We start from the raw sequence: 17,321 nt of genomic DNA on the forward strand, positions 1-17,321 counted from the left end.
ACCTCCCACCACCAGCCAGATGGAGAAACAACACATGTCAAAGATGAAGAGTGTTGCTGTTGAACAACTATGAGATGGTCGGATTTATGAAGCCTTCTTCCCAGTTCATATAAGTAAGTATATTTAAAGCTCAGTAAGAGGATGGAGTGACATGCGAAACACATTTATTGAAGACATTTGCAGTTGCAATGAACATGATCAGATTAGGCCTACATGACCAGCGTGGTTGTAAATGTTGGTTCGTGTTATTGATTTGCATGGTGCACTGGTTTTTGGCAAATCAATAATGCATACAATCGTGGTGTTAACATCTTTATTTTGAGCATGTCATTGAAACGCCAGGAAACAGCAGGACACGTGTGCATTCCACTATGCAAAATGACAATTTCTACCAGCAAGGGAGGAAAGGATGAGTTGAAATTGAAGTTTATGGAAACGCAAAAACAAGTAACGATTTTTTAAAAATATAGTCACTAGATGGCAGCAGTCCCTCGATTAAAGCACACTTCCTGTGTGCACAACACGGCAGCACATCAACACAGACCTGCCCATGCAGCATTCCTCCCAGCCTCCGTGTCATGAAATACGGTCTGCCCGTGACTGTTAAATGTTTCTGCGAGGCTTCTGCATACCATCTGCGACCGACCAAAACGCCACGAGTCCACAGTCGTAACAAAGCAGCCTCAAGTACATGTTGGCGAGTTGGTTTGTAGAACAGGCGGAGGTTGTCGGACGTGTCTGGGGAATTTGAAAGGTAAGTTAATGTCATTCTGCTAGCTAGAGCAACTGAGATTGCTAAGCTATCAAATGGTCCCCTTTGGCAGTCAACCCATGTTGGTGCTGAAGTATACAATGGTTCATCTTGTGGGTATGAGTAAAATCTGAGTGGATGTAAGATTTTTCATGAACAAATCTTAGATTATGCAAACAAGTTGGTGATAATGACAATGCTGTCATAGGGGGGTTCCTTCTGTTTGCTGCTCAATTAAAACATCAACCTTAGCTAGACTGCTAACGACATGCTGCTGTTTTGTCACGCATTTTTGTTCATTTCTATCAAATGTATTACCGTTGTCTTGAGACTAAAGAGACGTATAGGATAGGTTGTAGATGCTGGAATGTTTGTCGAAGTGGCTGGAGTGGCTAGCACGGATAATTTCTACCGGTGTGTCGTGTCATGACACAGGCTTCCATTGTGCCACGGGCAGCAAACAATATTGTATTGTAAGCCCTCTCTAACATATGCAGCGGACGTTGTTGATCCTCGGCAAATATTATCTGTGTTGCCATTGTCAAGTGTTTACTTTTCACCAACTGGTTTTGGTTCTCTCCCTATAATACCCTCCCTCAGGCAGGCATTGAAGAGCTGTGTCAGGAAAAGACAGAAGACTTGAAACGAGGTAGTGGGGGAGCTCCCACATCAGGACCAACATTGCACGTCCCACCCAGAAGGTATCTCCCCCCAACATGAGTGGCACTGCCAAGCAGCGTGCCCACCGGGCCCGGGCCGGCTCCACAGACTCAGATGGGGCCTCGGGCAGTGAATCGACCTCCGGCTCCCTGTCTGGCACGTCATCGTCGCTGCTGGGCGGTCTGCTGGACCTGGCATCCGGGCACCTGTCCGCTCCGCAGCTGAAGCGCTTGGAGGAGCACCGCTACAGCAGTGCCGGGCGCTCGTTGCTGGAGCCTACCATGCAGCCATACTGGGAGGGCCTAGTGGCCCGTGTGCCCACCTGGATCGCACCCAACCTCATCACCATCGTGGGCCTTGTCACCAACATCCTTACCACCCTGGTGCTCGTCTACTACTGCCCCACTGCCACTGAGCAGGTAATGTGGAGGGAAGCCTCTAATAGAGTATAAAATCTACTCTACTCTACTCTACTCTAATGTGTTTATTATTGCAAACCGCCAACAGAGACTTCAGGTTTTATGAGTTGTCACATTCAGAGCTATACAAGTATAGACCATGGTGAAATGCTTTTGTTACTTCGCCATCACATAAAACACACACACACACACACACACACACACACACACACACACACACACACACACACACACACACACACACACACACACACACACACACACACACACACACACAGTTATTTGCATGTACCTCCATGAGTTTTTCAACTGCCTGAATGATTACAACAGTCAGAGATGCAAGCTGATGATTGGCACCAACCACCTGAATTTCTGCATTCTCGCCTTGCCGCTTTCGACCAATGCTGATCTAACGACACCATCCGCAAATTGTTTCAATCAGTATAGGTTTCCTGTTTACAAACATTTGTGCTAAGAGGTGGGGCATGCTAAGCAGCCAACCACATGAACACATTTTTTGAGTGACAGAAGTTTGAGGTTGAAGAGGTACCCCTAGCTGCTCATGCAGACAGGAATGTTTTACAAACGGGAAATTGTTTAGCTTCAATTTTGGTGTAATTAATCTGCAATGTAGGTTAGGAGTTCTTCAACTTTTTTTTAATTAACCATTTTATAACCATTTATTATTTGCCATTGGACTACTGTCACTTATTGAATGCAAGGATCTTGCAGTTGCAAATTGTTTTCAATAGTTGCTGTTTTAAGTGGTCTGGCTGGCTTGCTGAGAATTGGTCCTGGCAAGAGTTTAGAAAATAAAATGATTTTGCTTAAAGGAGAACTCCACTTTTCTGAACATTAAGGCCATTTTCTGAGTGGTCTGCAATGTTTTAGAGTCCCTCTCACCGTTTATTTCATGTTTGCTGCAGTCTCTGTTATTTGGCTTATTTGGATTTGATCTCAACCAGCTTTAGAATGGCCGTCTATGGACACCTGCAACTCTGTTCTTAAAATCACGTTTAACATTTGTTTTCAAGAATATGCAACTCACCAAGTGTTCAGCAGTATTCACTGGTGTTCCTTAACAATATGGCATCTGTGGTGTTTTATGTGCGTTTTATGTATCAATTTGTAAATTAAGTTTCACTTTCACTTTCTTTCACAAAATGGAAAATAAAAAAATGAAGCCATATTTCACCTTGAAACTTGTTAGGGACTGCTAGTGAACACCCCTAACCACTTTGTGAGCTGTAGACTTTCGAAAACAAATGTTTAAGGTGATTTTAAGAACAGAGTTGCAGGTGTATTGTGTAAAAATATTCAGGTTGTGATGCTGCCCTTAGTTTTTTGAAGAAGTTTTCAGTGAAGTAGAGGGTATCCCCTCATTGCTTATTCTGCACTGTAGATATTTGATCGTCACTGAAACCCCACAGTCTGGAGTCCTTCGTAAATGTCTCTTACTCTGCCCTTCGCAAAGCTTTCTTTTCCCCACCTTACTTGCTTACTCTCTTCTTTCTCATGATACCCGTCTTATCTCTTTACCGATTCTTCTCTTGCCCTATAGTGCTCCTCCCCTTCTATAGCCCCCCCATTTATCTGGTGCATCTTCACAATCTTCAAAGCTTTGACCTTTCGACCTGAACTATCTCAGGCTTCTTAAACCTTTTTTCTACCATTTTTTTAATCTCCTGTCTAGTTTGCAGTGGGTTTGACTTTGAAAATCAACCTAGTCAGCTTTGTCACAAGAACACAGCGCAGGTGCAGAGCTCTCTCTGTGAAAGGCTTCCTGTACATGCTTGTCGTCTGACATTGCTGACATGTCCTTTTAATACAGTACTACAAGTACTATGGTACCACGCTGTCCTCAGCAACATTACTAATTAGTGGTAACAGTCAGGCAGAGGTGGGAGGCTTCAGTTGGACTGTGGCTGCCTAGCCCGGCCTACATGATGGCAAGTCTCTTCAAGACTATAGTCTGGCCAGGCATACCCTACAACATTTCTCTGCGTGAGATGCAAAGGGCTAGTCTAGCTCACGTTCATAAAATGCCTCGGTATAGCTACTGGTTGAAGCATTTAAATAGATTAGACCACCAATTCATTCACTCGCCTGTTAACAGAACTGGTGTGTCATTGCCTTAATAGTGATTCTACGATTCCCCTACGCTTTTGGCAAAAGCAAAATGTCAATTATCAGTATTTTTTTTCAACTAAATGACCTAGATGTTTACATAGTGTATATATTTAAGTTTCCAAACAAACAAATTGCCAAGCTTAATCTTAAATCATTTGATAAATACTCTAATGAAAGCGAACATTTGCTTAATTATTTTGTCAACAGTGTTATGGACAAATACTATGTCATTTCAAACATATATAAAAATGCTACAGAGTTGAAACAATATATGTTTGAAAGTGCTTATGTCCCTTAGCAGTAATGTTGTCATTAATCTGTGCAACTGATATAGAAAATGTGATTGTTGAGCTTCATAAGTAGGATTTTATGAGTCACTGTGATACAGACTGACACATTTTTCATCATAAATCCCTGTAACGTCTGATTTGAATATAGTCACCCTCCTTATACAAGACTTCCTTCTCCAGAGATAATCCCTAGTGTCTGTTCATAGGATTTTTCCAACACATAAGGGATCAATAGCGCAAAAACACTTTCAAAACAGTCAACGGTGTTACTCAACTGTGTTACGGTCAACAGTGCAGGGGAACAAGTTGGCACTTTTTTAGGAGAAAAAACAGAGCTGACAAACCCATCTCCCTAGAACACAAATTATTTTCTTTGTTTGTCTGTCAATATGGATAAATTGGCAAAAACATACTCCTCCTCAACTGTCATCAGTGTTGCCAGATTGGGGTGGTTCCCGCCCAATTGGGCTGCTTAGGATGGCCGTGTGCGGGTAAAAATGGCATCTATCAGAAAAACCTTCCCACTGCCATATAAATCAATAGAATTGGGCGGGTTTTTAGGGCGGATTTTGATCATTTTTTGGGCTGGAAATCATCAGCCTCATCTGGCAACCCTGACTGTCATACTTAATTGTAACACCATTGACGGTAACACCGTTGACATTTCAGCCATTTTTATGGTGTTGTGCTAACTGAGGACCTCAGAAGTTCCACCACAACACCTTAATCAATTCATGTATCTGTATGCTTTATCTGTGTTTTTCTACATGTGATTTCTAATTCAGATTCTTATGAATATGTTGATAACACAGTTGACAGGCAATTTTCCCGCTATGAGAACATGAAAAAGAATGGATTCAATTATGGAAGGATGGAGCTCAAAATTTACCAAAAAGCCTTCCCGTATCCTGCCAAAGAGGTTATGACATCACGTGATGTTATTCGTATGGCCTAAGACCAAACCATCACTGATTTATGGAGGAGGTTTCAGACCGTGACACGGTTAACACAGTTTTCGTGGACACACACAAAATGGCAAATTTCATGTATAATGGAAAGGACAGAGGTCTTTCTGACAGTTTTGTCATATTGTGATGATTACTGTGAATCAACATTTGCAATCGTCTTGGGCAAAACAAGTTTCTTTACATGCTAATATGAAGACTGAATCTGACATTCGGAAAACAGGACGGCATGAAAACGCCCAAAACCAGTATTAAATATTCATTCTTGCTGAGGGAAATAATGCTATGTCTACACTTTCTGTATTATATGAAAGATAAATGTTTTCTAATGTCCAAAACATCATTGGATGCAGTTAATAGTTAGTGGAATTGCCAAATAAAATCCACGGACTTAAAAGTGTAGGCGAATTAGAGAATCACTCTTAAACAGGCTCCATCAAGCCCTTTGAAATGCTCAAAATTGATTTCATGGGAATTTGAAATGCCGTAGATTAGTGTTTCTCAACGGGGGTGGTACAGCCCCCCAGGGGCCCAGGGGGTGTTGGGGTGCCCTAGGGGGGCGTTGAGAAGGATACAGTTGAGAGGGGGCAGTGCTTAGTTGTTATTTGAGGGCATTAGTCCAGTGATTTTTTTTTTATATAGTAAGGGGGGCGTTGGGAGGCTTAGGAGGAGGTCCAGGGGGCGCTTGTTCAAAAACCAGAGTATAGTCTCGAAGACAGAGATGGTTTCTAACAAGTACCCGTAGCAACCAGGGGGTTAGGATTTGGCTGGTTAGCTTTGCCGATTTTCCTCGTCGCCATTTTCACAAATTCACACCATATCCGGGACCACTTTGCTCATGATGATTGGTGGGTGCGCCATTGCTCTCAGCGCATGCACAAGTTTAGGGTTGGGCACATACAGTATATAGGTCTGTGGTTGGGCACCATATAATACCTCCATGCATCCAATGCCCGTCTTCCATATAGCTTTCTGGTCAACCTTACGTCAGTCAGTAATGTGGCACGTAATTGACTGAGTAAACTGGTCCCGGAAATGAGCTCCATGAAACTTATGGGACTTATTCACTCTCTCCAGGTGTTATACTACCTCCAGTTTAGCAACCATCTCTGTCGAAGAGACTAGCAGTTTACCAGGTTATGGTTGCCTGGCTTCAGTGTTCTCAGTGCACACTTAATTGTTTCCATCCTCCATTACAGCTCTCCTAGCATAAACAGTCCTCACCATTGGCACTGCTCTCTCCCAGACTGCTGTGTGGGTGTAGGCCTACATCTATCTCCATTAAAGCTTTTGTAACTGTGGTTGGGTAATACATTGAAGTGAAATCGACAATTGTACTCGCAAATTTTTCATAATTAGGCACATGGTTACTAATCGGTAGGTTTTATTTATATTCTGAGCATTCCACTGTGTGTTCATGTACTGCTGCTTCAAAGCACACCACCACATGATGGGAATTTTGCCCTGCCCAGTCAACGAAGTGAAAGATCATTTGCATTTTCAATTCCATTTTTCTTGCCCACTACTTACTTGTGATAAAAATTCATATCAGTCATGTATGACAAAACAAAGCATCGCGATCACGATTTTGGCCATGTCGACCAGCCCTAGTCACAAGACCAAATCAAATCTCGCGCACATCCAAATAAGACTTGTTTCGGGTGCAGGTTCAAAAAAGTTAAGTCCATAGGTAATGAAGAAAAGTCAGAAGACCAACCACACGACAAACGACCCCTCACACACACCCTTTCCCGTTGCTCTTTCCGCAGGCTCCGACGTGGGTGTACTGTGCCTGCGCTGTGGGGCTCTTCATCTACCAGTCCCTGGACGCCATCGACGGCAAGCAGGCCCGCCGCACCAACAGCAGCACGCCACTGGGGGAGCTTTTCGACCACGGCTGCGACTCGCTCTCCACCGGTGAGTGTATCATTGTCATTCATGTTCTGTCAAGAGGGGGCTGATTTGTTGAGATGATGAGAGACCAATAGATCCACTCGGCCCCTCTGGCCCGTCCAGTGAAGCTGCCTGTTTCCCCCTACATTGTACCCCCGCTGGGCGTGCCAGACGTTTTCCCCTCCTTATACTTCACCCGCTGGTCGTACAGTGCCAATCGGTCTGCACGTCTGGCCCGACCAGCGCATGGAAGAAACGGAGAGGGAAACAACCAGCTTCGCTCTGGCGGGCCAGACGTGCCTGCAGGATCTATGGCATTTCTCAGTTTTGACTTAACATGCTTGTTCGGCTACCTCCCTCAGCCAAACTCGCTGTCGCGATAGGGGTCTCTGGATCGTATCCCCATTCCATCTCTGCCCCCATTGTCTGCTAACCTCTCCACAACACGTGCAGCTCCATACCACTATAATGGACCTAAAACCATCCACTCTGTTTACTTTTTGTTGTTGTACTTTTGTTGAGTCCCTGTATGCCTTTGTGTTCATAATGTGTTTTGTTTTTATATATGGTCTGTAAAGCGTCTTTGAGTGTCTTGAAAAGCGCTTTATAAAAACAATGTATTATTATTATTATTATTATTATTATTATTATTATTATTATTATTATTATTATCATCATTATGGGCAACTGCTAAGGTTACCCAAACCAACCCTTACCCCTAGGGGTGCTGCTGTAGCGTGTTGAGAGGCTTGATAGCAGCCAGGGGCAGACATCACGGTTCAGAAAGTAAAAACCCCTGACCCATTCGCTCCAGCCCGACCAATGAACCAGCTGATCCTTCAGCTAGGTTGATGAGCTTAGTGAAATCACCTGTGTTGGCAGCACAGGCAGAGGGAATGTCTGGCAGGACTTTTGCTTTTGCAATCCACTTTCTGCCTCTGCTTGGTAGCTCAGCTCGATGAGTAGCTCATATTGACACAAGTTATCCACCATGCGTCCTCTGTGGCCCCTTTGGGGATCTGCAGTGTTTGCTGCACCACACAGAGGGGATGTCTGACTGTGGAATCTGGAAGGACTGTATTTTGGCTTTGATCCAACAATGCACTACCACCTCTACCACTTTCCCAGCAGGAGACCTCTGACATTACTATGATTGAAGCCTGAGCACTCTCTCTTTCTCTCCCCTGGCCTCTTGCCTTACATCTCTCTTGTTCTCACTCCCTGCCATTTTTGTAATCTCTCTCTCTCTCTCTCTCTCTCTCTCTCTCTCTCTCTCTCTCTCTCTCTCTCTCTCTCTCTCTCTCTCTCTCTCTCTCTCTCTCTCTCTCTATCTATCTATCTATCTACCCCCCCCCTCTCTCTCCCCCCTCTCTCCTTGTGTTTGTCTCTTCTAATTTATTCTTCCTCTCCCCCCCTCCTCTCCCCAGTGTTTGTGGTACTGGGCACATGTATTGCCGTGCAGCTGGGCACACACCCCGGCTGGATGTTCTTCTGCTGCTTCGCAGGCATGTTCATGTTCTACTGTGCCCACTGGCAGACGTACGTCTCCGGCACACTGCGCTTCGGCATGTAAGTGCACTGAACACGGCTACAAGATTGCACCTGCCGTCACCCTTCACATATTGTGTTTGCTGTCCCAGTTTCCTCCTCGACTGTTTGTATTGCAAAGACTTCCCATTTGTCACGTGCACTTCATGCCTTTTGGGTTAATGCACTTTTTTTGTAGTTGTGCAGCATTTAAGCAGATTAGGTCAATTTCACTTATGTACAGTAAACTTTAGTTTTTTTTCAATTACTATTTTCAATTAGGGATAAAGTGAGAAATGAGGAAATGGAAATATGTCTGCGCTCAGCTTACCTTTTTGATTTTCTATTGATGTGCTATTCTGTTTTATAGTGTATTTACTCCTATTCATTTTGTCCCCCTTAGCATTGATGTGACTGAAGTTCAGATCTTCATCATAGCCATGTATCTGCTGGGGGCCGTGGGAGGAACGCCTTTCTGGCAGCATCAGGTAATGCCTCATTGACTCTCAAGAGACCTTCTATTTCCAAACAAAATGCCTTCACTGAATAAGGTGCACTCTAGCTTTAATCTAATAAATTGTCAAGACATTTTGGGCTTGTGCTTTCACCAAAACAAGCGTTGATTATTGAAGTTAAGCTATATTTTCCAAATGACCTGACTTTCAGCATATAAAGTGGCTTGAGACTCTAATCCGGTTTTGTCAATTATAGCTAATTATTATTATGATTTTTTATTATTATGAGTTTTTAATGAAACATTGGCTATTTGTGTGTGTTTGGGAAATGCCCAGTACAAATCAAATTTAAAACCATGTAAGAGCCTTGGATTTTCTGTTGGGGAAAAAAGAAAACAAGTAGCCTATGGACCTTTCACAACTATTTTGCATTTACAATGTCACTCAAAGGACATTGGCAAAGGAAGTTTATGCCCACTAGTTATGAACCAGGGGGCTCAGAATCGAAGCACAGTGAATGACCCCACTTGCTCATACTGACAAAGTTAATCATTAATAAGTGAAGGAAGTGGGTGGTTTGAGATCCAGACTATTATCAGTGGCACAATAGTTTGTTCAAGTATTCAATAGATGTCATTCTTCCTTTTTTCCATTTCTTTGTGTACCTGGTTAACCACCACCCTGTGGAAAAGGAGATATGCATGCTTTGAAGTTGAAAAGAAACTCTTTCTTGAAATATTTAGTGTCGATTGCCATTGGAATGCACATGAAATCTGTATCTAAATGCAAATAATAATATCAGAGGAACAGTTGGATGATAATTGTCTGGTTATACTTTAAGATAATGATTAGTTATGTAGAATTTAACAAATTATGTAAATTAAAATCTCATAACATTATGCCCTTGCATTGTGCCAGAGGGTTAGGGTTTGGCAGGGCCGGAGTGGGAAGACTTTTCCCACCAGGAGAATTTTCCCCTTAGCGGCCCATTTTACCCACGCTATACCGCTAGTTCTAACAAACCAATGCCATTAAAACATGTACAACGTGTTTTCCCTGCTCAACTGCAGTTCACTTCCTTTCCACTTGGTGGAGTCTGTTCGTAACCCAAGTCAATAACCACAGAACAAGTGAATCTGGAGTGGCAGACTGTAAACTGTAACAGTCATGTGGAAATCGGAAAATAAATCACAACTTACTAATATTTCCATCCCTTGGTAACCAATCTAAATATCACAGGTTCTTGAAATACTGAAAACGAAACAATGTTACTAAGATCTAGTAAACTTCCGCTATCTACGGTGTATGAACATTATCAGTAGAGAAGGGGTGTGGCCAATTTACTGTTTGACACCGTCACTGAGGTATTGCGGTCGGGTAGACGGTATATATACTGGTGAGTCAATCTCTCCTCACTGAAAAGAAGTGAAACATAGTTAGTTTGCCATTGCATGAACACATGTAACACTTTGGGGCCGTCTGAGAACATAATACGGCCGCTATAATACAATTCGTGGCCGCGGCCCACCGGGACAAGTCCCCGATTTCACGATGGCCACTCCGCGCCTGAGGTTTGGTATGTGCAGTGGAACTGGATAACGTTACCTGTTGATGGATACACTAAAAAAGAAACCATAGAATAAAAAGTGTAAGCAATAATCTCATCTGATTGCCTTGCAGCTGCCCGTGCTCCAGATGCCTGTTAAGATCATTCCTGCCATACTGACAGTGCTGGGGGCCATCTTTTCCTGCACCAACTACTTCCGGGTCATTCTAGGGGGCGGTGGCGGCAAGAACGGCTCCACCATTGCTGTGAGTTTGCTGCCTCTGGAATATCAATCTCTCTGGAATATTGCATGTCCTACTGTACATACTGTATGTTCTCTGGACAATATGTTAGTTTAGCTAGTGATTGCTGTTCATCGAAGCCATTGAGCCACATTATTTTCATGGCTTGTTTTATTTTTCTGTCTGGTTTGAAGGTAAGTCATTTTCCCAAGTGGCTCTTGTCGTGCATAGAGTATTCAAAGAATTTTGTCACCTAAGCCCAAATTTGAAAGTTTTGTGTCTAATGCTGTTGTGCTTCTTGCAGGGCACCAGTGTGTTGTCTCCAGGCGTCCACATAGGAACAGTCATCACCCTAGCCTTCCTCATATACCACAAGTCCACCGGGCAACTCTTTCAGACGCACCCCTGCCTCTTCATCCTCGCCTTTGGCTTCGTGTCAGCCAAGATCACCAACAAATTAGTGGTCAGAATTTTCTTTAAAAAATATTTTTCTTTCTCTCTTGTTTCTCTTACTTTTTGTTTTGTTTAGTTTGCTTGTGTTTTGCTTTCTTTCTCACTGCCTTTCCTTGTTATTGACGTTTTCTGCATATGCCAAGGAGGTTATGTTTTCATTTGTGGTGGTTTGTTTTGTCTGTCAGTAGGATAACTCAAAAAGTTATGAAGGGATTTTGATGAAATTTTGTGAAGTTGTTGGAAATGACAAAAGGAACAAGTGATTAAATGTTGGCGTTGATCCGGATCGAGGATTAAAAAACAAAAAAAAGATTCTTCACCATTGTGTGAGAGGGCGAATTTTGACCTTCCAGTTTCTAACTCCACAAAAACAAGGCAGAAAGACTTGAAAAAAATTAGGGTGTAACATTGTCAAATGTTCTATCAAACAGCTACATTGTCTACATTGTCAGGCCTGCACTCTCTGAGTGTTTTTCTAGTTTTACATTGATACAGTTCATAGATGGAATGGTCAGAAAGTATAACCGGGCGAATACACCGTCCGCAACATGAGTGAGGCGAGCGACGGAAGTAAGTGACTTTGTATTGAGTCGCACGACAAAAGCGATTCTGGAGACTACAGGCGATTCGCGCGACGAGAGCGCCAGTTTGTAGTTAAACTCCTGGGAATGTTATGCAAATGAGCTATGACGCAGTTCGGCGACAAGCCACCACAGCCAATGACTGTATAGAGGTCAGTAACCACAGCCAATGGGAATGTTGGAATGCTTGCGTTCTGCTTTTAACGGACATACTCTAGTCGCTTCAATCGCTCGCTTCGCTCTTGCTGCACAGAAGCGATTCTTTGTCGCTTGAATCTCGTCGCGGCCGGTGTATTCGCCCTTAAGTCATAGAACAAATTCACAGGCAAACCATAACAGGACAGCACACAGCTTGCTGTCTTGCTCACTTCCTCTCCTTTCTTGTTCTCTTTCACACTCTTGTTCCTACTTTCTGTCGCTTTTAGTGTGGTTTAGTGCTTGTTGTACTCCCTCTTTCATTTGCACTTTCTCACACTCTCAGACACGAAGGCTGACGGTGAGATGTTTGTGTGTTTAGTGACGACGTGTTTGTTGACATGCAGGTGGCCCACATGACGAAGAGTGAGATGCACCTGTATGACCTGGCCTTCCTGGGGCCCGTCCTGCTGTGCCTCAACCAGTGTGTGAGCAGTGTGCTGGATCAGTACCTCATGCTGTGGATCACCATCGTACGTACAGACACAGACACAGACACACAGACACAGACACACAGACACAGACACACACACACACACACACACACACACACACACACACACACACACACACACACACACACAGAGTAAAAATACACACACACTCGGACACCATACTGACGAACATGCACACATACACTATTGCTCTCCCTCTCCCTCCTCTCCCTCACACATAGTGACTGTGGCAGGTTACACTTGCGCGCACGCACAGAGTAAAAATACACACACACACACACCATACTGACATGAACATGCACACATACACCCTCGCTCTCCCTCTTTGATACATACGCATTCACAAAGTGACTGTGGTTGGTTACACACACACACACACACACACACACACACACACACACACACACACACACACACACACACACACACACACACACTGACTGTGGGGGGTTGTAAGCGCTCCTCAGCCACAGCTGTCCAAATTCACACTCGTGCTGTATGTGTTACTGGAGGGAATATAGCTTTGCCCATTTTATGCTGCATTCCACTGCTATCTGTACCATTTTATTCATTTTTCCCGCTTTCATTTCTCTCTTTCTTTCTTTCTTTCTTTCTCTCTTTCTTTCTTTCTTTCTTTCTTTCTTTCTTTCTTTCTTTCTTTCTTTCTTTCTTTCTTTCTTTCTTTCTTTCTTTCTTTCTTTCTTTCTTTCTTTCTTTCTTTCTCTCTCTCTCTCTCTCTCTCTCTCTCTCTCTCTCTCTCTCTCTCTCTCTCTCTCGCTCTCTCTCTCTCTCTCTCTCTCTCTCTCTCTCTCTCTCTCTAGATCTTGTCAGCTGTGGATCTGGTGCGGTATTGTGTCAACGTCTGCAACCAGATTGCCACCCACCTCAACATTTGCGTCTTTAGCATCACGACCAGTCGCAATGGCAAAGAGAACCACCACTAACCAGCGGAGTCCCACCCCACCCTCTTCCTCTCCCTCTCCCTCTTCCTCTCCCTCTCCCTCGCCAGTCCCCCTTGTCTTCCAAGGAATGTACGAGCAGCCAATCAAAGCCCCAGGTGCGACTAGTGCCGGATTGTAATTCCTCAGTTACCCAACTCCGCCCACCAGCAAGTAGTAGGGATTGGCTGCCACTCCTTTACCCTTTTTTCCCCATTTGGAACAGCTCAGCATTTGTAGATGACAGTTGCAGAAGATCATGAAATGCGTTCAAGAGTGTCCAGAATGAGTCACACCACCTTGTTATTATTAACGTAATTGTGGCGACAGTGGTTGCCACGTCAACTGTAGCTTCATTCATAGTTGTCACGACAACCGACGTGCTTGTTGCTAGCCACCCCTGCCCGCCCGCCCGCCCGCCACAGTTGCCGTAATCCCCACCGCACTAACTGCACTGACTTCTTTTGCCATAACCACTCTCATGAATTTTAACAGAAGACCCCCATGATGGCACGCATGTCAAGCGTTCTCTAGGCAAAATAATCCAAAGTTAGGTACTATTGGTAACGTAGCCATAGCAGCTGCTGATGTTATGTGCTCCTCTTAAGGGAAAAGGTGGCTGCCACACTCCCTTATGCCTCACAACAAGGAGAGATCCTCTTTTTGTCCTGCAGAGGGTGGTAAAGAGTCACAACAACGACAACCAGTTGAATCGGTGGCAAAGCTAGAGGAAGGCTGTGATCATCCACTCACACATATTTTGAGCAGTGTTTCATTGTTACATGTGCTGCTATTTGAACGGCAAAAAGAGGCCCTTGGACAGAAATGGGTGGGTTTTCTTTTTTTTGTTGTTGTTGTCAATCTCTTGTGCTTGTGGTCAAGGGAGATTTCATGAGGGACGGTAAGCTTCTGTGGAGCTGCCGAGAATGCCAAGGAAAGGAAAAGTTATATTACTTCACTGTGAAGTCCACTTCAGTTTTACCATAAGAATGTCAACGCTTCATAATGTTTTGTTTTCCTCCTTTTAATTCTCAAATATCTATTCTAAACAAAGGAAAGGAAATCCTATGGTATTAATGTAGGGATGTATGTATGTAATGTATGTAGGATTTTATACTGTATGTTGGACAAGGGAAAATGTTATTGAAACCTCTATGTTAGCTCAACTTAACGTACTTAAGCTCAACGTACTTAACCAAAACAATCAAATTGCCCCATGCACATTCCCTTTTACACTCTCTCCCTATGCTTTTAATTGCTTTCAGTTCTACAACCTTCATAGGCACAGATTCACAGTCACTGATGCATCTCGCATCACGGCACATTTTCTTCTCTTTCTCTCTCTCTTTTCTTCTCTCTTCTTTTCTTCTGTCCTCTTTGTACTTGTTACACATGCGCACATGAGTAGACACACACTCCGTCTTGCATTCCAGGCCACACACAATCTCCTTTAGATCCTTCCATTGCTCACACAGCTACATGCACACACACTTCCATTCTGCTCATTCCTTTGCTTACAATAATTTTGCACACACACTCAAGTCATTTCACCCGGTTAAGTGACCATTCGCGAAACATTAACACACACACACACACTCACAAACACACACAGACCACTGTTATGAAACCTGGAGGCAGTAAACTAGTTTCCCTGCTTTGGAAGTTCAACTGAACTGTCATTGATTAGTTCCTAAGGCAAGAAAAGAATTGTTCACGATGGTGGCTATTTAAATTGTGGATTTAATGTTGTGCCTTTGACCTGTTGCTCTGTTATAAGTAGTTTTCCTCTGCGGCTGTGTTGTTTTTTTTTCGTTAGTTTGTTTTTTGCTTTTGTTTAAATGCAGGTTTAAAGCTGTTGGATCCTGTGTTAGTAAACTTGAACAAACTCCACACACACATGCACACGCTCACATGCACGCGCACACACACGCATGCACGCACACGCGGACAGACATGGGCATACTGGACGTAAAGCACTCCACCAAGGCAAAGTTCCCCTTACTTCTGTTTCCTCTACCTCTAACGTTCCTCACCTTCTATTTTTTTGTTATTTCCAGTGTTGTTTTGAGGTTTATTTAATATTTGGTAAACATTAGGGTCGTGTTGACCGCTTGAGTTATGTCAACACTTCACATAACTCCCACCAGCCGCCGTTGTTGAATGTGAATACAGTTACAGCTACGTATATCTTTGTTACAGTACACTCACTGGGCTTAATTCATCTTCACACTCCATAGTGTCCTAACCTCATACTTAAATCTGTTACTACTGGGGATGGTTGGTGTGACTCAGTCCATAGCCCTGTTGTGTGACATCATGAAGTGGTGTTGGTCGGAATTCAGGATGAAACTTTTAGACCAGGGAACAGATTTTTTTTACGAATGCAATAGGGCATACAAACTTAGCTTGACATGCCTGACCATTTGAATTACTTCGTAATTCATTAATGGTCTGGATCCTGGATGCCCATGAGCTTTTAGGAAGTCGTTCAAATGGTCTGGCCTATCAGGCTAATACAAACTGCCATTCATTTAATTTCCTCATGTTGGCTGTATTATTTGTTATTCCATATTTTGTGCATCATACTGTCTTTCTGTTCTTTTAACTACCATCATTATTATTATGCTGTGACCCAAAACAATAGGACTATGGATGTAATGACGCCAGGCTCTAAAGTTTTAAAGTACACTGGGTTTATTCCACCCCACACTCCTTAGTGTCTTACTTAAAGTGATACTGTCCCATTTTTGGAAATAAGCTCATATTACACCTCCCCTTGAGTTAAATAATTTAGTTTTACCCTTCTCCTATACTTTCAACCATTTTCTAAGTATGGCCGTGCAAATTTTACCTCCATGCTAACAGTTAACATTGAGTCCTATGAGACCAGCTGGCGGCTAACTGGTCTCATAGGAGTCAATGTTAACTGCTAGCTTGGAGGTAAAATTTGCACTGCCGTACTCAGAGAACGGTTGAAAGTACAGGAGAAAGGTAAAGCTCAATTATTAAACTCAAGGGGAGGTGTAATATGAGCTTATTTCTAAAAATGGGACAGTATCACTTTAACTCCAGTATACTGTGCTTCTTCCATCTCCTAGCCTTCCGCTCCCAAGCTTGTGTCTTATTATCTGGTTTCCCCATGCAGTTTGTTGTGTACTTGTTGGTTTTGCGAAGCCATCCCGCAGGCCTCTGTTACAGCTCTAGGAATGTTTCTAGTCAAGTCACATGTCTTGCTGTTCTCCCAGTCCCAGACCAAGAGTGTCTTTGGTGGGTCCGTTTGGCTGCGTGTTCTTGTTTTTTTTTACTTTACCTCACTTGACTTGACCCTTCCGAGTCTTCGTTACAGATCCAAACGGCTTAATATAATTTAATTTAATGACCAGTAGCAATGCGTGCCCTCATGCATTGTCATCACTGCATTTTCTTTTCTTTTCTTTTTGTTGTCTCTATTTTTTAAAACGACCCCAGCATACAGTGTAATCTAAAAGGGAAATCTGTTAATCTGTTGTACGGTTATGAAATGTTTGGCATTTATATTGGCTGTCAGAATGACTTTGTGAGGTCTTGCATGGTTGAAAGTTGTATGCTATTCTCTAAGTGTTAAAGGGATTATATTGCATTGTTGGGACCCACGTGATCTGTGAGAGAAACCAGCCACTCAAATTTAATTAATTAGGGCAAGATAGCTGCCATTCAACCAGACACACACAAAGTGTACACACACACATGTCGTATACAGTCTCACACATATTTACACACACTTATACACACCAAGTACTTTTTTGTGTTTTTAACCACCTTACTGATTGATATCAGTTTCT

The 17,321-nt window shown here is 43.2% G+C and overlaps 1 protein-coding gene across 1 annotated transcript; it reads left to right on the forward strand.

Annotated features, from left to right (window-relative positions):
- Positions 1-1,462: 1,462 nt before the first annotated feature.
- Positions 1,463-16,249, forward strand: LOC134457213 (choline/ethanolaminephosphotransferase 1-like). Its single transcript, XM_063209101.1, has 8 exons — positions 1,463-1,830; positions 6,985-7,132; positions 8,536-8,677; positions 9,039-9,123; positions 10,771-10,902; positions 11,183-11,341; positions 12,455-12,580; positions 13,384-16,249. The coding sequence occupies exons 1-8, from the start codon at positions 1,468-1,470 to the stop codon at positions 13,504-13,506; spliced, it is 1,278 nt and encodes a 425-aa protein (XP_063065171.1). The 5' UTR covers positions 1,463-1,467; the 3' UTR covers positions 13,507-16,249.
- Positions 16,250-17,321: the final 1,072 nt, after the last annotated feature.

This window comes from Engraulis encrasicolus, chromosome 10 (assembly GCF_034702125.1).
Source record: "Engraulis encrasicolus isolate BLACKSEA-1 chromosome 10, IST_EnEncr_1.0, whole genome shotgun sequence".
In the NCBI taxonomy this organism is placed as follows: domain Eukaryota; kingdom Metazoa; phylum Chordata; class Actinopteri; order Clupeiformes; family Engraulidae; genus Engraulis; species Engraulis encrasicolus.

Coding starts and splice junctions, on each gene's coding strand:
- LOC134457213 (XM_063209101.1), top strand. CDS start 1,468: ATGAGTGGCACTGCCAAGCAGCGTGCCCACCGGGCCCGGGCCGGCTCC. Junction 1,831..6,984: donor GCCCCACTGCCACTGAGCAG/GTAATGTGGAGG, acceptor CTCTTTCCGCAG/GCTCCGACGTGGGTGTACTG. Junction 10,903..11,182: donor AGAACGGCTCCACCATTGCT/GTGAGTTTGCTG, acceptor TGCTTCTTGCAG/GGCACCAGTGTGTTGTCTCC.